Raw genomic sequence first — 27,735 nt, 5'->3', positions numbered from 1 at the left:
CATTCTACTACAGTTATCCTTTCCACATTGTGACTTTCCCCATTTCATTTTCCATATATTGTGAGTTTGCATAAGAAATTAAACGGGAATTTTGGGGGAGTTTTGCAGAAATCACATGTGAAAGCTGGGAGATGACAGAAAATTTTGGAAACTCAGAAACGCACAAAATAAGTGTATAGTATCATGTAATATGAACCCAAATTTTACATAAACGCCCCCATGAAGAAAACATTATGACTTCTCTGATATGAAGGGAGGGCCAAGAAATTTTACTTGGATTTCATAGATTTCAAGGGTGCTATGACCCTAACCCCAGAAATGTGAAAGGGATCGCCGTACTACCAGACAGAAGTACTGAATAAGGCAAATGTGGAAAGGCGAAATCAATGTGAACTTGCTAAAGGCTTTTCACTCTACCATCTCTTCAAACTCTGTTGAATACATTTGGCAATATATACCCACTTGCCAAATGCTCAATCTATGATTACCAATAATGACATCACTATGCTTAAGTGTTGTAATGAAGGATATAAAAATGGATTATAGACTCTGATAGGCAGAATTCCTAATGGCTAATGGTTTCTTCTATTTGCTCTCTTACTGATGAAGAAACAGAATTCAAGAGATTTGACACAAATTTTGTTACAAACATGTTTTGTGCACAATAGGAGAGCTTCCTTTTAAGGCAGAAGCAACTTGAAATTACTTTTGTGGGGGAAGAATGGGGAAATATCACAATTTGATTCATGCAAAAATAATACAATAGGAAAAACCATAAGAAAGAAAAAATTTTGGAAGCTATTTCTTGGCTCCAATGATGCCTTATCTACTGACTTGTTCCCATTCTCTATTTCCCCAGTACAACATAAGGTCCTCAAGGAGAGCCTTTCGTTTTCCTCGTACACTCAGAGCTTAGTCCCTATAGCCAGGGCACAAAAGCTGCTCAGTTGTGACTAAAAACTTAAAAAAAGAACCCATGAGGTACCTTGGGTTTCCCCAAAGCCCTATATAAACACTGCTGAGGGCGGGAGGGGTGGGATTTTCCTAAACCCTCTGCCCAGCAGCCTGAATGAAGCTCCCTAAGGAACCAGCATCGATTTCTCTCGTCTGCATTAACAATATTATTAAAAGGACAATGATGCTCACCTTTGGTCAGTTACAAGTTATTGTTTCATGAACTCTATAAGCCATGGGCAATTAAGGTTTTTCAAACTGAGAACCTGGCATTTGCACTACAGACTGTGAAACAATTATGGTATTCTAAAACAAGAATTAGAGATGAGGAAGAACAGGTTACTGGTTAAAGAAAACACGGTTTTGAAAGCTATGATTTCAGGACAACAGCTGACTGGCTATCCCAATAGGGCAGTGCAGTAAATGGCTTCAGGAGCAGGCAGTGTGGGCATTTTAGGTACTTGGCCAGTGAGCGAATAATACCACTGCCACCTATTGAAGTCCCATTTGGTTAATGTGAATAATATTAACCTTCAATTTAATCTACATTACTAGTATAGCAAAATCAGTAGCACTGTTCCTTTTGTTATGCTTAAATCTCATAAGAAATACCCATTTTATTGTGAAAATGAATAAGCGAACAAAGAAAACACTAAAAAAGAAATCACTATTTACAAGGTTTGGAACAAACAAGTCAACAATACCTGTTACAATAGTCAACTACAGACTCTCGGGTTGTAAACAAAGCCTCCTCTCCCTTCTTGGCCTTGGCCCATTTGGAGTCCAAAAGGCAATCTACTGCTTTTGAAGCTAAAAGGAATAAAAAAAGGTGATCATTATCTTCTTTTATGAATATTTATAAGAAAACCAAACACTACAGAATGAGAATCCATAATACTTATCAAATTCAAATTTTATTAAGCAAATCCCTAAGGTCATGCTAGTAGACTTGTGTCATAGCATATAGTCAACCTCACATTCCAAAAGCAAAGGACTTTCTAATCAAAAATAAAGAATGTTTATGAACCCTGATTTAGGAGCACTAATAAATGAAAATAAGTTCTCTATTACTTATTTTAAAATGAGGGAGAAGTAGAATTTAAAATACTGAACTAATTTAATTAAACCACTGTGTTTTAAGTATCTACTATAACCAAGGCACCATGCTAAGTGCTGGTTGCTGTTGGTCCTTCATTCTTGAGGACAACCATGACACTGGGGTGATATCATGACTTGCAGTGAACTGGATTTAAGTGAGGGAGGGCTGTGCAAAAAGTCACCAACCTCTCTCTCTCTCTTCCAGGACCATCTGCGTTCAGTGGCAAGATCTATATCAGGATGACTGGAAATGGTCCTCGATGCAGTGGAAGACCTTGCCATTTTTAAGCTAAGGTCTTTCCCAGGCCTCAGTTTGTCTGAGGCAATGCCCATTCAGTGACTGAGGCTGGGTAAGAAGAAATGAGACAAAGAATAACCTCTTTTACCAACTCAAAAAAAAAAAAAATCAATCTAGGAGGGGAAGATGCTCAGGGTTTCTGGCCAAAACAGAAACAACTGCTATGTACACTCATTTTGAGCCATCAGAGCCCAAACAATGACCAAACTAGACTTGGGCTGGGAGCTATAGTTGGCCAATCAATGAGAGCCAGAGTGATTTGGGTTTAAGGCATAGTCTTTAAAAAAGAGATCTAGGGGCAGCTAGGTGGCGCAGTGGATAGAGCACCGGCCCTGGAGTCGGGAGTACCTGAGTTCAAATCCAGCCTCAGACACTTAACACTTACTAGCTGTGTGACCCTGGGCAAGTCACTTAACCCCAATTGCCTCACCAAAAAAAAAAAAAAGAAATCTAGCCTGTAAACCCCAAGATATCTTATGAGGTGTCAGAAATCAAAATTTATATTGCTAGGCGCTGATAAGTAAATCTATAGCAAGATAATATAACTTTACTGATTATATTATCTGATTTGATTTTTTACAACATCCCTTTGAGATAGGTAGTTAACACCCCCTTATTACAGCTGAGAAAGTAAACACTTAGTGAGCTTAGGGACTTGTTAGGGTCACATGGCTATGACATGTCAGGGCCAGGAATCAAAACTAGATGGTCTGATTCCAAGTTCAATGTTCTATACTTGATCTAACTGAAAAAGGTACCTTGGATAACAAACTAAGAAGGGAAACAAACAAACTCTGTTATATAAACATTATTTGCTAAAGGATTTTACCAAAGGATCACTGAGTAATATGGAACCATTATAAAGGCAGGCTTTGTAAGCAACCCAAAGTAGCTGAGAGAAAAAATTAAATTGAAATGCCCATCATTCCTGAGCTTTAAATGACTCATAAAATGAAACAGAATTTATGGGACAGAATCAATTACAGAAAGGAAATACAACTTAAGGAAGGGATTCCTTCTTTCTAGACCAGGAAGGGGTACCTTGTTTTTGGCAGGGCAATGAGGGTTAAGTGACTTGTCCAAGGTCACACAGCTAGTAAGTATCAAGTGTCTGAGGCCAGATTTGAACTCAGGTCCTCCTGAATTCAGGGCTGGTGCTCTATCCACTGTGTCACCTAGCTGCTCCTGGGGTATCTTGTTATTAAAAGGTAAGAAATAAAACACCCAGAACGCAGTTCACCCTGCATTGCCCTGTGTATCACAATCCCTGGACCCTATTCTTTTTTTTTTTTAAGGGCAATAAAGCTTAAGTGACTTGCCCAGGGTCACACAGCTAGTAAGTGTCAAGTGTCTGAGGCTGGATTTGAATTCAGGTCCTCCTGAATCCAAGGCCAGTGCTTTATCCACTGCGCCACCTAGCCCCCACTCCCCCCCTATTCTGGGGAAACATAGTAGAGGTAGGATGGCCTTATCATGAGATCAATACAATGAACTCCAGAAAGCCTAGTACTGAATTCTCCTCTAGAGAAAAACGTGAGAGATATTATATGTATTTATGACACAAACACATCAAATTAGCTGATATAGTAGTTGAAGTTTTATAAAAAGTAGTATAAGAAAAAAAGTTCAAAATTTGTTTATTAATGTAAAAGAAAGCACTTTAAATAAAGACACCTCAGAAACAGTAAAATTTAACTATCTTTAAAACGGTCTGAACTGATGTGATTTGTTTTGTTGTAATCCTACCAATAAAATAATCCACCCGGTGACCCATCATATTTGTGGACTTTGTGGGACAGTTGAAGCGGAGATATTTGGCCACTGCCTTTTCCTCTTTGGATGGTTCACCAACTTCCTGCAAAACGAAATTTTAATTTTAGTGTAATCATTCATGGAAGAAACTTTACACCTTGTAACTTACACTTACAAAAGCTCATTAAGCATCTTTTAGGTAATGTGATAAAATAATGAAAAAGTTAAGTCAGGACTTGGTTTAGTGTTGAGTGCTGACAGGAGTACGAGAGTAAACATTTCCAGGTAAATTCTTTGTGAACCACATCATCAATTCCCTCTTTTGAAACTTTAAAATTTGATTATGATATGAAGCTGTTTCCAGGAATTAATCTATAGCCTAAAAATCTCAAGTCAATTATCATTATTCATACTTACATAATATGGTGTGTGCATTTACAGTTAAAAATAGGCATAGCTATCTTAACATCCATGAATATTGGTGCTCCTAAATGGGAATTTCATTCAAATAAACAGTGCAATCACACTATGAAGAGCTGATTTGGAAAATGTGATCTAAATATTCCATCCTATTCCTTCTCTCCATCTCAATTCTCCTCGGCGAATCCTAATACTTCAAAACAAAAGAAACAAAAAGCACCTCTCTCTATAACACTGTTCATACTAAAAATAGACCTCTCATGCTTTCCCTAGAACTAGCACTACCAAGGGGAGGAGACCTTCAAGGAGAGATGTCTCTTCATGAAAAGTAAGTAGGGGCAAAGAAATTATAAACTGAAGGGATGCCAATCAACTGGACAAAGGCTGGACAAGTTTATGGCATATGAAGGTGATGAAATACCATCAGGTTTTAAGAAACGATGAAGGAAACAGTGTCAGAAAAACTTAGAAAAAGCCTTTTATGAACCAATGCAAAGTGAAGTGAGCAGAAATCAGGAGAACTACTTATAAAACAACAGCAATATTGTAAAGATAATCAACTTGGAAAGATTTAGAAATTCTGAATTAACAAAATGACCATCACAATCCAAAGGACTCAAGAAGGAACATACTGCACACCTTGAGATAGAGAGCTGCTGGACTCAAAGAGTACAGACTGAAGGCTACATTGTTCTTCTCTTTCTTTTTATTTTATCTTTTTGGATACAGCTAATGTGGACATTTTGCATGTATGTGTATTTATTTGTAATGGATTTTAACATTCTTGCCTAGCCAAAAGGTGGGAGAGGGAGGTAAACTGCAAATAAAAATAAAACAAAACTGAATTAAAAAAAATTTTTTTTAAGTAAACAGTCAGGGGCAGCTAGGTGGTACAGTAGATAGAGCACCAGCCCTGCATTCAGGAGGACCTGAGTTCAACTCCGACCTCAGACACTTAACAATTACTAGCTGTGTGACCCTGAACAAGTCACTTAACCCCAATTGCTTCACCAAAAAAAAAAAAAAGAACCACAAGAAGTAATATGAGAGATGTTGCTAATTGTCGTTGGCCCCTCGTCATTGGGTAATGTATTTTGAGATTTAAAAACTTTTTCTGCCATCCTGTCAAGCTGGAGTCCTCTCTCATTTCACTTTCCCAGCTAAATGTTTAGAAGGAAGAATCTATATTGACTGACTTTACTTCCTTATCACCCAATAATTCTTCAATAGTTTTGCAACTTGGCTTTCCACCAGAGCATTCTACTGAAACTTTTCTCAAAGGTCACCTCATTTGCAAAATCCCATGGGCTTTTCTTCGTATTCATCCCCCATGACCTTTCTGTAGCATTTGATACTGGTACTCTGACTCACTTCCTGGATACGGTCTTCTGGAGACAATTCTCTTTCTCCTACCCTAGGTGATAGTATAGCTTACCAACCTCATCCCCAGAATGACTATCTCAAGGCTTTGTCCTATTCTTTAAGCCTCCAGGATTCTGTTCTATTGCTATGAGGTTAATACTTAGATCACCTACAGAAACATTGAAGGAAACCCTATAGTAAACCTCAAAATTAAACAAATTTAAACTATGATTTAACTACAGTCCAACAGCTAGCTCCAACTGTACCTCCATCTAACCACCATGCCTCTCAATTCAGCCTAATATTGCATTAGTACCCTCGATTCCACCTTGAAACCCAAAGCAGTCTGGATCAGTGCTTAGGTGGGGTTTTTTTGGCTGGGGGAGGGAGGGGGGGAGATGAGGGTTAAGTGACTTGCCCAGGGTCACACAGCTAGTACGTGTCAAGTGTCTGAGGCCAGATTTAAACTCAGGTCCTCCTGAATCCAGGGCCAATGCTTTATCCACTGTGCCACCTAGCTGCCCCGCTCAGTCCTTGGGTTTTTGATGGCTAAGAATGTGAGTAAACGTCAACTGTTTTTCTGTCCAGAAACTGACGGTTTTACTCTACCAGATTTATTTCTTTGGGAAGGGAAATTGGTTCATCTTTAATCTCAACTCTTACCAAGTCCTCAGTCATTGAATGGGCATGGTCTCAGACAGACTTGGGAAAAAGACCTTAATTTAGAAAGGCCAAAGTCATCTACACCATCCTGGGCCATCAGAAGTGGTCTTGACCTTTGTCTTGCCACTGGACTTCGATGATTCTGGAGGAGTGAGGCTGACTTTGCCCATCTCTGACCCACTCATATCCAATTCACACACAAGTCAAGATATCACCCTCCTGATGCTATTGGTCTTCTTCAAGAATGAAGGAAGAACAACTCTACTGGTTGTGATACACACACACACACACACACACACACACACAAACACACATCAACCCTCTATATCTTTTTCTTTTCTCTCTCTCTTTTTTTTTTTTGGTGAGGCAATTGGGGTTAAGTGACTTGCCCAGGATCACACAGTAAGTGTCAAGTGTCTGAGGTTGGATTTGAACTCAGGTCCTCCTGAATACAGGGCTGGTGCTGTATCCACTGCACCACCTAGCTGCCCCCAAACCTTTTTCAAATGTACTACTTGCTTCCTCATCTAATTTTAGAAGTTAATGTTCTGAACCCAGTACATTTGCCCATGTTACATTTCATATAAGATTTTTTTTTAATTAATTTTTTTTGCAGGTCAATGGGGGTTAAGTGACTTGCCCAGGGTCACACAGCTAGTAAGTGTCAAGTGTCTGAGGCTGGATTTGAACTCAGGTCCTCCTGAATCCAGGGCCGGTGCTTTATCCACTGTGCCACCTAGCTGCCCCCTTCTCACAAGATTTGACCCACAGTTCTAGCCTGTCAACTTTTTTTTTGGATCTTGTCAGTCAACACATTTGTTCTGTCTCTTTTGTACAATGGACAACACATTTCATCCACACTTTTATCCAATAGATTTTTAAAAAGTTATATAGCACAAGATCAGTCATTCATTAAATATTAAGGAACTACCATGTGTCAGGCTAGGGATACTAAGTACTGGGGATACAAAGACAAAAGGTAGTCTCTGTTCTCTCTCACAGTCTAATGGGGGAAATAACATACAAATAACAAGGCAGAGATTCCTGATTCACTAGATCATCCCGACCCCCTTTCAGGGCGCCACCAGACTGTTTAATGGCTACTCTTTGGATACTACAGGTGTCCCTCAAGATTCCGTTCTGGACCCTCTTCTCCCTTTTTCTCATCAATTCCCATGAATTTCATTATCATCTTTATGCTGATGATTGTCACATTTACCTATCTAGTCCAAACTCTCTGCTGACCTCCAGTCTCACTTCTCCAACAGCCTTTCAGACATCTCAATATGTCCAAAACAAATTATTATCTTTCCCCCAAACCCTCCCCCCTTTTACCTTCCTTATGACTGTAGAGGGCAACACCAGGGGCAGCTAGGTGGTGCGGTGGATAGAGCACCGGCCCTGGAGTCAGGAGGACCTGAGTTCAAATCCGGCCTCAGACACTTAACACTTACTAGCTGTGTGACCCTGGGCAAGTCACTTAACCCCAATTGCCTCACTAAAAAAAAAAAAAAGGGCTACACCAGCCTCCCAATCAATCGCTCAGGCTCGCAGACTAGGAGTCAGCCTGGATTACTCACTCTTTCTCTCCTTCTCATATTCAAGCTCCTGCAAAGGCCTACTAATTGTGTGAGGATCAACTGTGATAGACTTAACTCTTCTCAGCAATGCAATGATCCAACATAATTCTGAAGGACTCATGATAGAAAGTGCTCTCCACATCCAGAAAAAAAGAACTGTGGAATCAGGACGCAGATCGAACCACACTGTTTCTACTTTTTTTGAGGTTTTCCCCTATTGTTCTAATTGTTCCTTCACAACACGACTAATGCAGAAATATGTTTATGTTTAATGGCATTGTACATATATAACCTGGATCAGATTGCTTTCTGTCTTGGGGAGGGAGGAGGAGTAAAGGAAGGGGGGGGAGGAGAAAAATTTGGAACTCAAAATCTTATAAAAACAAATGTTGAAAACTATCTTTACGCGTAACTGGAAAATAATAAAATACTTTTATGATAAAAACAAAAACAAACAACAACAAAAAAGCAACTACAATATGCCTAAAGGACTTAGTACGATGGTAGGCCTTATCTAAATATTTATTCCTTTCTCTTCCTCCCCTCCTCAGGGACCAAAAGTGTTAGGCTAACTTCCCCTCTCTTATTTAGAGAGGCCAAACCCAGAAAAATGAACAAGAGGGCAAGATGCAGGGAAAAATATAGTTAATCAAAATCATGAACATGAATGGGATGAACTGACCCATAAAACAGAAGAGGACAGCAACACAGATTATAAAGCAGACTCCAAAAAATGTTATTTACAAGAAACACACTTGAACATAAAGATTCACAAAGACTTAAAATGAGAAGCTAGAGCAGAATCTATCATGTTTCGGATGAACCCAAATAAAAATGAGGGAGAAATCATATTGGATAAAGCTCAAGTAAATAAAGATCTATTAAAGAGACAGAAAGGAAACATTATGCTTAAATGTACTATAAGTGACAAAATAATACTTTTTATGCATTGAATAGCATAATATCTAAATACATAAAGGAAATGCAGAGGGAAAAAGGGAAAAACAGCAGTAAAACTAATGTACCCCCTTTCAAACCTAGACAAACCTAACAGAAAGATTAAACAAGAAAGACATAAAAGACTTGAACAGAACTTTTTAAGAAAAAAATTAAGACATGATAGATCTCTAACAAGAGTTTACGTATTTCTCAATCATGCATGATACCTTTACAAAAACGACCATGTATTGAAACATAGAAACTTTAAAAAAATGCAGAAAGGCAGAAATGTCAAATGCATTATTTACTAATTACATAATACAATAAAAATTATATTCAATAAAGAACCTTTGAGTAAAGAATTAAAACAATTACAGACTAATTGGTTGTTCAAAGAAAACAAAGAGAAGATTTCATCAGAGGAAATTACAACAATGAGACATACCAAAATTTGAGAGATAAAGCTAAAGTAGTTCTTAGGGGAAAATTTATCTTTAAAAGCTTTCATCAACAAAAGAGGGGGAAAAAAAGATCAATGAACTGGACATATAAGTAAAATAAAGTGGAAAAACATCAAATCAAAAACCTGTAACTAAACAGCCAAAGCAGAAATTGAGAAATAGAGAAAATCATATGAGATTAATAAAATTTTAAGAAAGAAAAAAGAATGAACTGATAAAAACTAGGAGCTGATTTTTTTTGGGGGGGGGAATAGCTGATCTGGTTTTAAATAAGAGGAAAACCCAAAATGAAAAGGATTCATTACATTTGACGAAGAAACAAGGGAAATTATTCTAATATTACATAATCTGCAAAGATAGGAAAAGAAAGGGCCTTCACAATCTCTATAAAACAAATATAATATTGATACCAGGGAAAGACAAAAATAGATGACTATAGACCAATAACAAGAAATTTTAAAACCTTATGTCAGGGCTTCTTAAACGTTTTTCCACTTGCAACCCCTTTTTGCCTGAGAAATTTTTACTTGACCCCAGTATATAGGTATATAAAGTAGGTATACATAATCTTTTACTGTTGCCACATTTTTCGTGACCTACACATTCAGTTACCACTGATATGGGGTCACAACCCACAACATAAGAAGTTTTGCCCAAATTATACTGATGGAGGCTGAATGCAAATTGAAGTATACCTAAAAAATTTTTCTTTCTTTTTTTTGGGGGTGGGGTGGGGAGGTCTGTTTTCTTTCACAACTTGACTAATATAGAAATGTTTTGCACATGTCTAACTTATCTCAACCTGCTTAATTTCTCAATGAGGGGGATAGAGGGGTAGAATTTGAAACTCAAAATTTTAAAAAATGAATGTTAAAAGATTTTACATGTAAGTAGAAAAAATTAAAATATTCAAGAAATTAAAATAAAACTCGTCATGATTTTATCAAGGGATGCTAAAAGGGCTTTTTACAAAATCTAACACCTATTACTATTTAAAAGACAAAAATTCAAGAAAAAATTTATAACAAACCCCTTTCCTTAATATAATTAATATCTATCAAAAACTAAGAACAAACACTATATGCAATAGAGAAAAGTTAAAGGCCTTTCTAATAAGATCAGGAGTAAAGCAAGGATACCCATTTTCAACATTGCTATAGGTTATACTCTTCCAATTATGGATCTTATCAGAGCAAGTTTCAGTGATTGAAACCTACAAGATCAAATTAGCCTCCCTGAATTTGAATTTTTATTATCCATTCTTTTGGCACTTATTTATAGACATCTGAGGGGATGAATTTCAATATTAGTGTCTTCTTTGGATTTTATATCTTATGTATTTCTGGGCATCTCTTTTATTATTCTTCAATGAGCTTTCCTCAATAGCATCTAACTTAGTGGAAATAGAGAGGCCACTCCCCCCACCCTCCCCTTTTCAGTTCAAATTCTTTTGATTAGATTTTCAAGACCCCAGGCAAATATATTGTTTCCAGCCCTGGTTGGGAAAACTTCATTCCAGGCCAGGATCACTCATCTAATTTAAGTCATAGTGGGAAAACCCAAATCCCATAACACCATCTTCTTAGGGAAATCTGTTCCTTTCTTATGAAGTCCTTGCCTGTAAGACAACTATAATGAAAACATCACTTATGCCCCTAAGATATTTATTTTCTTGCCCAAGAGTCAGTCATCTTTAGCAATGCAATGCTTTCTAGATTCCTTCTAGTAATATAGTTACTGTTTATGTGAATCACCAGAAATAGTTAATAGTAATGATCTGGTTTTACAAGTTTTGGGTGGTTCTCTGTCACATCCTGAACACGTGCCTCAGGAAGACAGCAGAGCTCTCTATTGTCATGAGTCAGTCAATAAATAAACGTCTCAAATGAGGTGCCAAGTTTTACCTATTTTCCTGGCACATAACTACCTCCCTACTTTAAATCATATCGCCTCATGTCTAGACTATTGTACTTACCTGGTCTCTCTTCCTTAGTCTCTCCCTTCTCTAATCTCTCTTTCATACAGTTGCCAAAATTATTTGCCTAAAGCACAGGTCTGGCAAAATTACTCCCCCTGCTCTAAAAACCTAAGTATCTCCCTATTTCCTGCCTCCAGAACAAAATACAAACCGCCGAGATTGGCATTGAAGGCTCTTCACGTCCTGGCTCAATCTGCTTTTCCAATCTATTTCATATTTCTCCCTCTTACGCATTTTATTTTCTAAACAAATCAAACCGTTCCTTAAACTTCAGACTCATGCTGGTCCACCTTCCACGCTTACAACATACATGCTCCACTCCTTCCTCACTTCTGCCTCTTGAAACCCCTTTCTTCAAAAGTCAATCCATGTGCCACTTCCCTGTAAAGAATTCATTACTAAAGTCATTTCTCCCTCTCCTTAAATTTCTGAGTACTTTCCTGGAATTCTCTTTGCTTTCATCCTACTCTAGAGGGGCATCCTTCTGTTGTTGTTGTTTTTTGGTTTGGGGGGTTTTTTTGGTTTGTTTTTTAGTGAGGCAATGGGGGTTAAGTGACTTGCCCAGGGTCACACAGCTAGTAAGTGTCAAGGGTCTGAGGCCACATTTGAACTCAGGTCCTCCTGAATTCAGGGCCAGTGCTCTATCCACTGCGCCACCTAGCTGCCCCGAGGGGTATCCTTCTGGATAGCTCTTCTCTCTGGATTTCCCACAGTACTACTTATACTTACTCTCTCGGTTCTCTTCTTTCCTGTCTGACTGATGCTTCTCAGAGTCCTTGGCTGGTATCCACTGCTGAGGGGTATCATCTAAGGCTTTTTCCTGTGTCCTTTTCTCTTCTCTCTTAATACTACCTCACTTGGTGATTTCATCAGCTTTTGGAGTTCCCAGTTCTAGATGTCTAATCATTCCCCTGAGTTCCAGTTTCAAATCACTAATTGCTTTTTGGTTATTTCCAACTTTATGTCCTGTAAGGCATTTCCCCCCATAAACTTTCCTCTCTTCCAAATTTCCCTTTGTATGTCAAGAACCATCCTTCCAGTCACTTAACTTCATATTATCAATGTCATCCTTGATTTTTGACTAGCATTCACCCTCCCCATCAGTTGTCAAATCTTATAATTTTACCTCCACATCATCTCTTGTATAATAGGCTTTTCTCCACACACAACTACCAGTCTAGTTCAGATCCTCTCCACCAAGACTTCCAACAGTCTTCTGATTGGTCTCTCTGCCTCAAAGTTCTCCCCACTCCAAGCTATTCTCCATAGAACTGCCAAGGTGGTTTTCCTAAAGCCTAAGTCTCCGACTATGTCACCCAGCTACTCGATAAACTCCAGTGGCTCCCTATTACCCGCCCTATCCAATAGAAAGTTCTCTGACATTTAAAGCTCTTCCCAACCTGGTCCTTTCCTATCTTTCTACTTGACTCCCTTGTGCACCCTTTACCATCCAGCTATCCTGGCCACCTGCTATTCCATGCACTCTTTCCATGCCTTTGCACAGGCTGACCGCATGGCAGGAAGGCTTTCCCGTCTCACTTTGTACCTTAGAATCCCATGCTTCCTTCAAGATTCAGCTCCAACGCCACTTTCTGCAAGAGGACTCTCTTAGTCTCCTCCTCCTTTGGCAGCCAGTCTTCCCTCTCTAAGGATACTCTCCACCTGCTCTATATATGTCATGTATGTACTTTAAAAATACACCACCACCTTGTCTCCTCCATTAGAACGGGAGCTCCTTAGGGTACGGATTATTTTTACCTTTCTTTGTATCCTCTACAATTAACATAGTGCCTAGGATGTAGTAAGTGTTGGTATGCTTGTCGATTGATTAGTTTGGGGGAGTCTTGCTACTACAAACGTCACTGCCCTTGGTAGACCCCTTTAGATACACTGATCTAGAGTTGGAAAAGATCTCAGTAGCCATTCTACTTCAGCTCCATTTTATGGATGAGAAAGCTGACTTGTTGTAAGTTCTATAAGTAGTGAAAGTCACAAGTGGGGTCTGAACTCAGGTTCTCTTACTCCAAAGCTAGTGTTATCTCTACTGTACTAAGTAATTCCCTCCCTGCTCCCCATTTTTGTCCTTACTTATCACTACAACCCAGGAGCCATTTCACAGTGAGGTCTGTAGTGGAAAAAGGCAGGGAAAAACAGATGAAGGACTTGGGGTTAGGAAAAAAAAAAGATATTACAGTGAAAAGAAACACTAGGACAGGTATGAGTCCTATCTTTATGTGTCTGAAAAACCATCATCTAGATGAGGGATAAGCCTTGCTTTGCTTGGCCACAGAGGGCAGAACTAGGATCTATGGATTAAAAAGTGGCAAGCTTACTCACAATTCCAGCTAATCATTAAGTAGAATGGGTTCTCTGGAGAGACAGAACGTTCCTGCTCAGGAGAGAACTTAAAGCTAAGACTCTGCTATCCCATTTCTTTTCCTTTATATAGTCTGTGTTTCTCATCTCTGCCTCAGAACCCTTAGCTTTTTTAAGGCCACCTCCTAAAAGAAGCTTATTATGATCATCCAGGTGTCAATGCATTCCTTCCTATATCTATATGTATATCTATATCTATCTATATATACACACACACATACACACACAAATACATATGTATGTTTGTGTTTATATACATATATGTATTTATGTGTATATATGTGTGTGTATTTATGTACACACATTTACTTCTCTATGGATGCCTTTGGTCTCCCCTGAACTCCATTTGTCCCTAGAGTCCCAGACCCTGACAAGAAAACTATTGATAAACTGGAAAGTGTCCAGGAGGCCAGGGTTGGAGAAGGGCCCTAAGTCCCTGATGTGAGAAAAGACCCAGGGGACATGAGAGCTGTCTTCAAGTATCTGAAGGGATGGCATGGGGAGAAGCAATGGGTGCAGAGAGACAAGTTTAGACGACCCAGCAGAAGACACACAGCACCATAAAAACCGGCTGTCACCATCTTCCAGGCACTGTGCTAAGCCCTGAAGACACAAAGAAAGGCCAAAACACAGTCCTGTCCACAAGCGGCTCCCACCCTAACAGGGGTGTGTGCATGGGAGGGGGTTGGGAAAGGCTTCCTGTAGAAGGTGCTATCTGCGCTGAGTCCTTAAAGAAGCCAGAGAATCCACAGGTGAGGGTACGGAAGGGAAAGGATGCCAGGCACTGTGGGCAGTCAATGAAAAGGTACAGAACTGAGAAACAGTATTACGTCTGAGGAAAAAATGCAAAGACGCCCAAATCCAACCTTGATGAAGAGAATAACTCCACAACTGGTATAAACAGAACTCAAAGGGAAAAAAATGTATTTCCCACAACCACACGAATAATGAGAAGAAATGAAGCAAAACATAAAAACCACTGACTTTGGAAAAAAGATGGAGAAGAGACCATTTAAGAATAAACCGTCTCGGGGGCAGCTAGGTGGCACAGTGCATAAAGCTCTGGCCTTGGATTCAGGAGGACCTGAGTTCAAATCCAGCCTCAGACACTTGACTCTAGCTGTGTGACCCTAGGCAAGTCACTTAACCCTCACTGCCCTGCAAAAAACAAAACAAAACAAACAAAAAAAGAATAAACAGTCTCTCTGAAAATCCTGGGCACTCTATTTCAAGAAATCACACATGAGGCTCAGAGAGACCAAGTCACAATGACAGAGCAGGAGGAGACAATCCAGTCCAGGACCCCGACAACTGCTCCAATAACATTCTTAAGAAGAGTGACTGGAAGGAAACAAGCAAGTATACAGGGCCATTAGGTGCCAGGCACTGCGCTAAGTGCTCCTCTTTTTTTAAACAAATATTCTTTTACTTGAACCTCACACTAACCCTGCAGAGTATGTGCTATTATTATCATCCCTGTTTTATAGTTTGAGGAAACCGAGGCAAGTAGAGGCTAAAGTTCATATTCAGTGTTTCCCGCTGTCAAAATCAACTGCAATGTTCATCTTTTCATGCTAGTCTATAATCAGATTTCACAGATTGTTCAGTCATTTAGTTGTGTCCAACTCTTTGTGATTCCATGGACAAGGCTTCTCTTGGCAAAGATACTTTAGTGCTTTGCCATTTCCTTCTCTAGTGTGTCCCCATTTCACAGATGAGAAACTGAGGTAAACAGGAGTTAAGTGACTTGCCCAGGGTCACACAGCTCTTTAGTGTCTGAGGCTGGATTTGAATTCAGATCTTTCTGACTCCAGGCCTGAGGCTTTATCCACTTCACCACTTAGCTAGGTAATACTGATATCAATCCACAAGCATATAATTTTAATTAAGCATATTCCTTGTTTGGAAGGCATTTATAGAACTCTATTAAAATTCTTCTCTTGATATCTGCATTTTAGAAGGTCATCACATCAGATTAAATCACTTCCAATTGAAGGTTACATTGAGGTCCAAAAAATGCCGCTGGAACTACAGTTGTAGCTCAGAAATATATTCTACATAAGAAGGGGTAGGGAGTAAAAAGAAGAAAAGGTATGAGAGAAGAGGATGGAGGGAAATATAGAAAAATTTAAAAGTTTCTTTTCTTTCTTTTTATTTTTTTTTGGTGGGGCAATGAGAGTTAAGTGACTTGCCCAGGGTCACACAGCTAGTGTCAAGTGTCTGAGGTCTCATTTGAACTCAGGGCCTCCTGAATCCAGAGCCAGTGTTTTTTATCTACTGCGCCATCTAGCTGCCCCCAAATTTAAAAGTTTTTACAAATCCAATGCAGCTAAGATTAGAAAGGAAACAGTTAACTATGGAAAATATTTGCAGCAAGTTTCTCTGACAAAGGTCTCATGGGGTGGGGGGGCAATTGGGGTTGTGACTTACCCAGGGTCACACAGTAAATTATGTTGTAAGAAAAAAATGAGGCTAGGAGACAGTTTCAGAAAAACCTGGGAAGATTTGTATGGACTGAGGCAGAGTGAATCAAGCAGAAGCAGAACAATATATATTACAATATCAACATCCTAAAACCCAACAATTTTGAAACCCTTAAGAACTATGATCAACACTGATGGTGAAGAATGCTATCCAACCCCTGACAGAGATAATGGACTACTAGCATTTTGGGATTAATCACACACTTTGGAACACGGCCATTATGAAAATTTGTTTTACTTAGCTATTTGTTATAAGGATTTTCTTTTTCTCTTCTCTACCACTATGGGGGGGGGGGGGCGGGAAAGAAGGGGGAGGATGGAAGGGAGAAAGAATTCTTGATAAGGGAAAAATAAATTTTAATTTATAAAATAAATTGTAAATGAAAACTTCCCAGTTCTAGTTAAACCAATGGGTAAAGCGAAAAGAGAAAGAATCCATTGACCAATCATCTCCTGAAGGAAATCCCAAAAGGAAAAGTCCTAGAGATAAAAGATAAAGATAACCCTATCAGCTGAAAAGAAACAGTGCCAAGGCACCACAATCAGAATCACATTTCAATCTGGCAGCTTCTCCTATAAGAGAAGAGCTCTTGGATGACAGACAAGATTCCAAGAGGCTACTAATGCCCACCAAGTACCTCACCACTGGATTACTTTATAATTCTTTGAAGACTAAGGTATTGCATGATTTGTAGCCATGAAATCAGGAAATCAATAAATCAGGAAGACTTGGCCTTAAATCCAGCCACAGACACTGACTAGCTCTGTGACCCTGGGCAAGTCACGGCTTGATGGGTCTAAGCTTCAGGTTACACATCTCTCAAATAAGGACTGGTTTGGAGCATGATCAGTCTAATTGATTGGTATAATTACTGCTGACATATCCAGTGGGGTATAGAAACAGCCTTGTTAAATGAATTCATAGAAAACATTTTAAAACTGAATCATAGAGTATTAGAACTGGAAAGGATCTTAAAATATCACCTAGTCTAAGCTCCTCAATTTACAGGTGAAGAAATCAAGGCCAGGTCGGTGAAGTGACTGGCTCTGCGTCACATGACAGAAGCTTATCAGTTAGGCAAAAAGGCAGGTGCTAAGTGCCTACAAAGTTTCAGACACAGTGTTGTTCTCCTGACATTTAATCTGGTGGCCTACAACACTGTCTTTATTTATTTATTTTTATTTCTTCAACCATGACGAATCGATTCCAGCTCTTTTCCTTTATTGTCTTCATTCTCTGGAACAAGAACAGTAAATTGTACAAAATAGTCAAATAGTAAAGTACAGTACCTAAAAAAGGGTAAGTAGCTGAATGGAGGAAAGACAGAAGGGAAAGCCTAGACAATCTCCCAATCAGACAATCAAGATCTATGGAAGATTTCCTGTATTCCTATATCCAGTTAGCCCAAGTACTACATGTGGGTAAGGATTAAGTCCATTAGACTATGAAAGGCTGGTACACAGTAAGAACTTAATAAATGCTTTGTGGAGGAGGGTGAAATAAGAAAACAGTAAGATACACATACTGCACTGTGCTTTTTTTTTCCCAAAAGAAACAAATGGTGAATGTTTTATCTCCGCCCCCCCCCCCGTTTTAATCATGCAGTCGAAGCCCTAATTGCCCACAATGAAGATTACTGTTATTAAAAATTACCTGCGGGGTGGCTAGGTGGTGCAGTGGATAAAGCACCGGCCCTGGATTCAGGAGGACCTGAGTTCAAATCTGATCTCAGACACTTGACACTTACTAGCTGTGTGACCCTGGGCAAGTCACTTAACCCCCCATTGCCCCAAGGAAAAAAAAAAAAAGGAAAAAAAAATTACCTGTGCCCCTAGGCCAGGGTCCCAGATGCTGCATCCACCATCAGATAATTTGGGGAGCCCAGCCCCTGTGTCTGACACATGGTAGGCATTAACTGACTGCTTACTGACTGATGGCCAGTAAATGGCTGTGTGATAAGAGCCACTTCCTTTACCAGCCTTGGGCATGTAAAGTTAGGGACTCAGACTAGGGCATACTTGTCAATCCCTTCCTGTTCTTCGAGGACAGGAACTATAGAGAGCCTCCTCAAGATGAGTCAAGGCACCTAGCAGCTGGAAGCTGAGGAAAGGGTATCTTGCCACGTGGCAGCTCTGAGCTACCACAGGGTTGCTCAGCAAGTCAGAGACAAAAACAGACTTACCTTTTTTCCTCTTCATGCCTCAGGCAGTAAAGTCTTAGTGAATTTTGTATGTCTCCCTGGTCCTTTAGGGAGCCTTCTTGCCTCTTAAAAGGGCCAGCCTCCTCCCAGCAGCCCTGGGAGGAGCACACATCAAAGGGGAAAGCAGAAAAGCAACAGCTTCCACTCTAAGCTATTACTGCTCCAAGAAAGCAATCCTAGTTACTCAAATTCATGCTGCAAAACCTCCCTGTAAGGAAGGAGCCCAAATTTTCCCACCAAGGAACTTGCTTGTCTTTCACCGACACCCACCTGGGATAGACCTTAGTTCTGAACTGAACTTTTAAGTCAGATTTTCTGTTAAGATGCTTTTTGAATAAAGAAAAGGGAATTTGCAAATTCAGATCTGTTAAAGATCTAAACATATAACTTCTCTAGAATATTTTTATAAAATAGATTAACAGACACACTAATGTCATGAAAATTTCAGTTTCTTCTATTTAGAACTAGAAAGGGCTACAAAGGGCAATGGAGAGGTAAAGGGTGGGTGTGAGTTGACTGTAACCCATCACCAATGAAGTACTACATAAGAAGTGCAAATTAAGGCAGTCAGAAAGATGCATGGTGTAAAGAAGATGCAGGGCTGATGGCTATAGGGTAGACACTGATGGGAAAAGTTGTTCAGGATAAGAAGGCAGGGATCAATTATGATCCACATGTCAACAAAGGATCAAGGTAAGGAAAATCTTCTATTCAATGGGAGCAAATGTTGGATCAGTTAACAGATTTCAAGCAAAGAGGAAATTTCTCTCCATAATCTAAGGAACTGTATTTCTACAAATAGCATATTAAGCATACAAATGTAGGAGAAAAACTGACCTGACTAGCTCTACTATCTCACATCAAATCTCTTTATCCAGAATCAAGCCCTCACTTGAGAACAAATAATTGAGTCAGTTATTAATAGTACAGTTAAAATATTAAATATGAATAAATTTTGGTCAGTTCAAATCATTCCGATTACTGATTTAAATATTTGTGGTTTTAAACAAATCGGACAATATAAACTGTTACAACTGAAGCTATTCACAATCAATATCCTAATTTGGGGTGAAAGGGCAAAGGGAACAGCACTGAAAACACCAGGCTGGTTGTTTCAAAAGCACAGAAGAGTAGAGAAAATTGAGTTACTGTCCTGCACCTGCACTAATTAACTGTTTGTCTCTCTAGGCCTTAGCTTAAAAATCATACTTTCCAAATAAACAGTGAACAAGCACTCTCAAAAACAAAACAAAACAAAAACCAAGGAAAGAAAAGAAGAAATGCAAGCTATCAACAAGCATAAGGAAAAATGCTCCAAATAACTAATGGTAAGAGAAATGGAAATGAAAACAAGTGAGGTTTTACCTCACACCTGTCAGACCGGCAGAGGTAACAAAAAAGGACAATGACAATTGTTGGAAGACCTGTGGGAGAACAGGCAGACGGATTTGTGAACTGGTCTATTCTGGAAAGCAATTCGGAAATATACCCCAAGTCATTAAATTGTACATTTCCCTTGACTTACTAATACAATTACTAGGTTTATACCCCAAAGAGATCAAACAGAGAGGGAAAGGATTCAAACTTGCAGAAATACTTATAGCAGTACTTTTTATCACAACAAAGAACTAGGGACAACACAGGTACCCATCCCTTGAGGAATGGTTGAACAAATAATGGTAAATGAAAGTAATGGAAATTACTGAGACATAAAAAATGACGAAAGGGATTAACTCAGAGAAACCTGGGAAGATGTGTATGAATAGATACAAACTTAAGTGAGGAAGAACCAGGACAATTTATATATTGAAGACAACAATTTTGAAAGACTTAAAAAACCTTCTGGTCAATGCAATGACCAATTAGAACTTGAGAAGGCTGATGAAGAAGTATGCTTCCAATCTTTTGGAGGAGGGGGTGACAGACTGTAGATACAGAATGAAATGAAGATTTTCAGACAAGACAAACATGATACTAATCTGTTTTTCTTGACTCTATAATTATTTGTTTTGAGGCAGGGCTTTTATTGAAGGATGTACAAGTGTTACAAGGGAATGAGAAGTAGTGACATTGATGCAAAAAAAAGGAAAAGAAAAGAATGTCAATGATATATGTCAAAAAATACACAAAGGAGTGCAACTGTTCAGAGGAAGAGAAAGATAAGAAAGGCTATCATGGTACTATCATGTTAAAACTGACATACACTTTTATAAAACCAAACTGCACATGGTAGTTTCAGTTTAACACACAATCCTCTTTTTCTGTCTTTGTAGGCAGAAATATCCATGTTTGCTGATGACCATTAAGTTCATAAATTAAAAAGATAAAATCAGGAAGAGCAGCCTCTAACACATATTGGATATGTGACCCAAGGCAAATCATTTAATCTCCCAGTGCCCCAGGGAGCTCTTTAAGACAAAAAAATTCCAAAACACCGCCAATCTTCTAAGAGGGAATTTCCTCCCTCGGAGCTTTCCACACTAATGAAATTATAGGTCCAAACAAAGTAATAACAACAACAGTAACAACAATGACAACAACTGACATTTATGTGGTCCTTTTAGGGTGGCAAAGTATGTTACAAACATTGTCTTATTAGAGATTTATAATAACCCCATGAGGTAGGTAACAAAGGCATAATTATCCCATTTTACAGATGAGGAAATGGAAGATGTTTAAGGAGAGAACTGGAGCTAATGAAGAATCAAAGGTGGGATTTGAATTCAAGTCTCTGACTACAGCCAACTCTTTCAATGTGGAGTGGGGAAGATAATGACAACCCCAATTCATTTCACCATATCTATCAACCACACACCCACCATATGCAGGACACAGTGGTTCCAGTTCTAAAATCTCCAAACAACACAACCGCTGTGGAATCATAAGCCCATGGTGTATGAAGATGGTAAGACTTCAAGGTCCTATGAATCTGGAAAACTGAGTTAATTCTCACAGGAATGAAATTTAGATGAACAGAATCTCAAAGCTAGAAAAAATACAATTTACCCTGACTTCATTTTACAGATGATGAAAGGGAAACTCAGTTGGAGAAAATTTCCAGGAGAGCTACCACCTTAATATATGTGTTTTCATTTGCCAGTATGCTACATACACTTGTAATCACTTCATCTACACATTTACTTGCTTCTTCTCTGAACTACTAAGTGAAAAAGTGGGTACAAAGCAAACTGCCTACACCACACCTGTGTTAACACTTGTTTTAAATTTAATGGTTTGTTTACTGAATTGTCTGCTGTTAGATTCTTTATGTTTAAAAAAGAAAAAGAAAACACTCAGTTAAGGTAACCAAAAAGTAAACACTGGCACAATTTATGACCATGCTGGCACAACCAAACTTAAGTAAAAAGGAAGACTTTTATATAAAAAGAACATAATCACTAAAATGGCCAAAGTTCAGAGAAACTGAACAAGCCCTTATATCAGGGTTCTGTAGGAATGATGATAACTTATTGGGACAACTATTTTATTTTGTTTTTGTTTTGTTTTGCGGGACAGTGGGGGTTAAGTGACTTGCCCAAGGTCACACAGCTAGTAAGTGTCAAGTGTTTGAGGCCGGATTTGAACTCAGGAACTCCTGAATCCAGGGCCGGTGCTTTATCCACTGCGCCACCTAGCCGCAACTATTTTAAAAAGGACTATTATTTGAAAATATTAAGAGCTACTACAGAAGAAATTGTAAAAATAATTCTACTTATTTAGGAGCACAAAACAACAGCTCTGAGCACCCACACGGGAATAAACATGAATTTTTAAAGTTGTGCTGTTTTTCTCTTTTCGACAAGACCAACGAAAAACCCCAACCACAAACTCCCTCCCCAAGTTTCTGAAGATGTCACTTAAGTCCTGAGAAAAAAACATACAGGCATATCTTACAGAACACTGCCTCAACCAAACATTTTGTGACAAAGTTGAGACGACATAAACATACTTCACCACCGTTTTACTGGCCCCTATTGTAACTTTGTTAGGTTTTTACCTATGTTAGATTTCTACCTTCCTAATCTTTCATATATTACCCCCCCCTCCTCTGCTAACTATTGTAATAGTTGGCTGCGTGATCTTCCAGGCTCAACTCACCCACTCCAGTTTATCCTCAACTCAGAAGTCAAATTCATTTTCCTTCACTCCCCCCCAATACATACACATACATACACACACACACACACACACAGACACCCCTTCCATAATGTGGATCCTTCCTACTTTCCAGTCTTGTCGCACCTTATTCCTCTCCACCTACTCTATGCCCCAGCCACACTGGCCTCCAGCATTTTCACTCTCTGCCCCTCATGCAGGGAATTCTCTCCATCTATTGCTTTCCTTCAAGTCTCACTTTTTGCAAGAAGCTTTTCTCAGTCTTCAATCTGCATAGTTTTTTTTAGTGATTCAAAAAAAAAATCAAATCAAAAAGTCCATTTTAGTTCATGATGTGCATATTTCACACAGATAGGAAGATAGAGCAATAAAATTGCAAACAAACCATTCGGAAAAAGGCACGATGTCAAAAAGGAGTAGATAAAAACGAAAAGGAAAAAATTCCGGACCACCAAATCTCCTGTAACTGAAATCCCATCTATTTCTGTGATATGTACAGACAAGCACACACTACCGCATATATACCGATGGCTCTAGCAACATACATTACACACCGGTTGATACTATGAACACAGCTGAATAGGAACTCATTTCCAAATTAATCTGGTTACAGAGCGCTTTTAGTCCCTCTAAAAGCCAGGGGAAGATGGAGACCCGGGGCCGAGGGGCGACCCTGGCCGTTAATGTCGCACTCGTCGCTGGCACAGACCCGCTTTCCATGTCAGAGAGAACAAGGCTGATCCCCGAGCGTCTGACGGAGCCTGGGCCAGCTTCGCTAACACGGGGGGGGGGGGGGGGGCGCCGCTCTCCTTTTTCGCCGCGGGGCGCCAGGGAGGAGGCCGGGCGTGGGGGGGGGCACTCGGAGGGCCGAAGGGCCGGGCAGGTGTCTGGCCGCCCCCCAGCCCCTCGGGCCAGAGCTGAAGCCCAGGCACTCCTCGGACCAAGGCCAAGGAGGCCCAGGGCCCGAGGCGGCTGCGGACCCCGAGGGCCTGGGTTCCAGTCCTGCCTGCCCCTCTTCCTAGCCCGGTGACCGTCCGCAAGCCCCGAGCCGGCGGCCCCGGGCAGGAGGCGTCCGAAGCGGGGGCTCCGCGGCTCCTGCGCCCCGGCCCCGGCCCCGGCCCCGCACACACTGGGTGCTTTTCATTGTTTGGGGGGGATGCCGCGACTGACAGGCAGTGGCGGGGAGAGAGGGCGCCCCGCGGCGCCAAACCCGCCCCCCGCCGGGCTGGAGGGGCTCGGCGCCCCCCCGCAGGCTGCCCCCCCCCGCAGGGCAGCCCCCCACCCCCGGGCCCGGCCGACGCAGCCCGCGCACTACACTCACACCCCGGCGCGACCCTGCAGCCCCCCCATACACACATCAGCCCCCCCCCCCCGCAGCCCCCCTCCCACGCCCCCCCACCCCCAACACACAGACAGAGCCGCCCCCCCCAGCCCCGGGCCGAAGCCCGCTCGGGCCCCCAGCCCCGCCCGCCGGCTCCGGCCTCCCCCCGCTCCTCATCCCCCCCCGAGCGCCCGGACACCCGGGCCAGCCCGCGGCCCCCGCCCCGGCCCAAGGCTCGGCCTCACTACCTGGATCCGCTTCTTGTGCCTCCTGCGCTCCGCCATGTTCGCCGCTCCTCCGGCTCCCTCTGACGTGGAGAGAGAGAAGAGGGGGGCGGGGCGAGTCTATTGATCTCGCGAGAGCTCGGCTCCTCCGAGAGCCCGGTTATGTAACCTGCGAGGAGGGAGGGAGGCGAGGGGAGGGGTCGGAGTGGGGAGGAGCAAGGAGGGAGAGAACAGAGGGGAGGGGCGGGCCGGGGTACCATAGTACGGACAATGGCCGTCTGTAGTCCGGCCAGACGCGGGCTCCGCAGCCCTCCCGGCTTCCCATCCCGGGCTCTGGAGCCCTTAGAGGCCGTCCATCCCAGCCCCCTCCTTTTACAGAGGTGGAAACTGAGGCCGGGAAAGTCACGTGCCCAGAGTGCCCTGTGTGGCTGGGCCAGAATATGAAGCCAGAGCCCCTCGGGGGCGTGCGCTATGGACTGAAAGACCTTGGACAGGGCCCCCACAGGGAAAGGCCTGAGGGAGGAGGAGCGGGCTTTGGACCCCGACGTGGCTCCCCACCTTAAACCGTAGGGTCAGGAAAAGGCCAGGAAGGAAAGGTCCCCGGGCTGGCTACAACAGCAATTACTACTACTACTACTACTACTACTACTACTACTACTACTACTACTACTACTACTACTACTACTACTGCTGCTGCTACTGCTGCTACTACTACTACTGCTACTGCTGCTACTGCTACTACTGCTGCTACTGCTGCTGCTGCTACTACTACCACCACTACCGCCACCAGTACTAATAGTAGTAGTACTAGCATTGCTAGTGCTAGTACTGCTAGTACTGCTAGTACTACTAGTACTGCTGCTGTTGCTAGTATTGCTGCATTGCTGCTGCTGCTGCTACTACTACTACTGCTGCTGCTACTACTACTACTGCTGCTGCTGCTGCTACTACTACTACTACTGCCACTAGTACTAATAGTAGTAGTACTAGTATTGCTAGTGCTAGTACTGCTAGTGCTCGTACTACTAGTACTGCTGCTGTTGCTAGTACTGCTGGTACTACTAGTACTAGTGTTGCTGCTGCTGCTGCTACTACTACTACTGCTGCTGCTACTACTACTACTACTACCACCACTAGTACTAATAGTAGTAGTACTAGTATTGCTAGTGCTAGTACTACTAGTACTGCTGCTGTTGCTAGTACTGCTGGTACTACTAGTACTAGTGTTGCTGCGTTGCTGCTGCTGCTACTACTACTACTACTGCTGCTGCTACTGCTACTACTACTACTGCTGCTACTACTACTACTGCTGCTGCTGCTGCTGCTACTACTACTACTACCACCACTAGTACTAATAGTAGAAGTACTAGTATTGCTAGTGCTGGTACTGCTAGTACTACTAGTACTGCTGCTGTTGCTAGTACTGCTGGTACTACTAGTACTAGTGTTGCTGCATTGCTGTTGCTGCTGCTACTACTACTACTGCTGCTGCTACTACTGCTGCTGCTGCTGCTACTACTACTACTACTACTACATGTGTATGGCGATAAAGTTCGCAAAGTATTTTACACATATTATCTTGAGTCTTACATCTGCCCTGTGAGTTAAATCCTCAGCCTTGTATCATTTCCACCTGTGCATCACCTTTGTTCCTACACCTCTTCCTTAAGGAAGGTGTTGAAAATTACTTAACCATTCCATCTGTCTACTACAAATGTATGCTATACAACTTCTACTGGGGCTCTCTTGGCTGCTAGGCAACTGTCCCACTCCACAGTGGCTCTTCCAACCTTCTCATCTATCCTCAAACCTCTAATGACACCCTCTCTCATTAGTCTCTCAAATGAGAACCTGGTCTTCTATTTTACAGAAAGGATGGAGGCAATTGGCCATGAGTTCCCTCTTCCTTCTTTCTCATCGCTCAGATACCTCCTACGGCATCTTCTTCACTCCTGTCTCCCTGGATGAAAAGCCCTTGCTCTTTAGCAAGATTTACCCACTTGTTTAAATGATCCCATTCTATCCCATCTCTAACAGGGTATCTTTCCTGGCTTCCCCACCCTAGCATTTATTTATTTTTATTTTTTTCTTTTAAATAAAACTTTTTGTTCTTTTCCAGTTACATGTAGAGATAGCTTTCGGCATTTGTTTACAAAAGATTTCCAATTTCCAATTTTTCTCCTTCCTTCCCCTCCCTCTCCCCCTCCCCCAGACAGCAAGCAATCTGATATAGGTTTTATATATATATATGTGTGTGTGTGTGTATGTATATACACACATATATATATGTATGTATGTATATATATACATAACAACATTAAACATATTTCTGCATCAGTCATGCTATAAGAGAAGAATCAGAGCAATAAGGAAAAACCTCAAAATAGAAAAACAACAGCACCAAAACCAAAAGAAATAGTATGGTTCAATCAGCATCCATATTCCATAGTTTTTTTTTTCTTTTTTCTGGATTTGGAGAGCCTTTTCTATCATGAGTCCCCTGGAACTCTCTTGTATCATTTATTTTTAATCTCTCCCCATCCATTGGCTCATTTCCTACTGACTGTGTCCACGTCTCCCCCATTTTGTAAAACCTTCCACTTGATCCTTCAGTCCCTGCTAACTGTCGTCCTATGTCTTCTGCCCTTTGTAGCCAAACTCCTTAGCCATCTGCACTAGGTGCTTCCACAGTCTTTCCTCTCATCTTTCCTTAACCCCTTACAATACAACTTCTGATTTCCTCATTCTTCTCTTATAGAGATTCTCTTTTCTCTAGGTTTTCAGGACACCGATCTCCCTTGGTTTTTCTCCTCCTTCTTCTCTGTCTCCTCTGTTGGATGGTCCACCATATCATGCCCTTTGATTGTAGTCCTCAGGGCTCTGTCCTGTGTCCTCTTTTCTTCTACCTCTGTTCTACTTCTGGTAATTTCATCAGCTCGCATGGATTTAATGACCCTGTCTATGCTGCTGATTCTCAAATCTACCTTTCCAGCTCTCTGCAGACTTACAAGCTCCCATCTCCAGCTGCCTTTCAGGCATCACAAACTGGATGTCTCAGTCATCTTAAAGGCAATATATCTAAAACAGAACTCATCATCATCACCCCCACTCCTACTTTGCTGTTACTGATGCCCTTCATCACCTAGCCCCTTTCTACCTTTCCAGTCTTCTCCAACTCCCCAGCACATATTCTGATCCAGTGACACTGACCTCATAGCCTTTCCATGAAGAAGACACTCCAGCTCTCAGCTCCAAGAATTTCCTCTGGTTGTTCCCCATACCTGACTTGCTGAGTTCTCTGATTACCTTTAAGTCCTAGATAAAATCCCATTTTTTACTGGAAGTCTTTCCCAGCTTCTCTTAATTTCAGTGCCTTCCCTCCATTAATTACTTCCTATTGTCTAGAGCTTGCTTCATATATATTTGTCTGCATGTCGTCTCCCCATTAGATTGTAAGCTACTTGAAGGCAAGGATAGTCCTTTGCCTCTCTTTGCATCCCCGGAGCTCT

The 27,735-nt window shown here is 41.2% G+C and overlaps 1 protein-coding gene across 1 annotated transcript in view; it reads right to left on the bottom strand.

Moving 5' to 3' along the window:
* SEC62 (SEC62 homolog, preprotein translocation factor) overlaps positions 1–24,369 on the bottom strand; it is a 41,317-nt gene extending 16,948 nt beyond the window's left edge. The window contains exons 1-3 of the mRNA XM_043991756.1: positions 24,251–24,369; positions 4,097–4,205; positions 1,659–1,764 (exon numbers count right to left, since the gene is read on the bottom strand). Of these exons, the coding sequence (XP_043847691.1) occupies positions 1,659–1,764; positions 4,097–4,205; positions 24,251–24,286 (251 nt within the window). The 5' untranslated portion in view covers positions 24,287–24,369. The remainder of the gene's footprint in view (positions 1–1,658; positions 1,765–4,096; positions 4,206–24,250) is intronic.
* Between the last annotated feature and the right edge of the window lie 3,366 nt (positions 24,370–27,735).

The sequence above is a fragment of the Dromiciops gliroides genome, chromosome 3 (genome assembly GCF_019393635.1).
Source record: "Dromiciops gliroides isolate mDroGli1 chromosome 3, mDroGli1.pri, whole genome shotgun sequence".
In the NCBI taxonomy this organism is placed as follows: Eukaryota; Metazoa; Chordata; class Mammalia; order Microbiotheria; family Microbiotheriidae; genus Dromiciops; species Dromiciops gliroides.
Note: the sequence above shows the minus strand (reverse complement) of the source record. Positions and strands in the feature narration are given on the sequence as shown.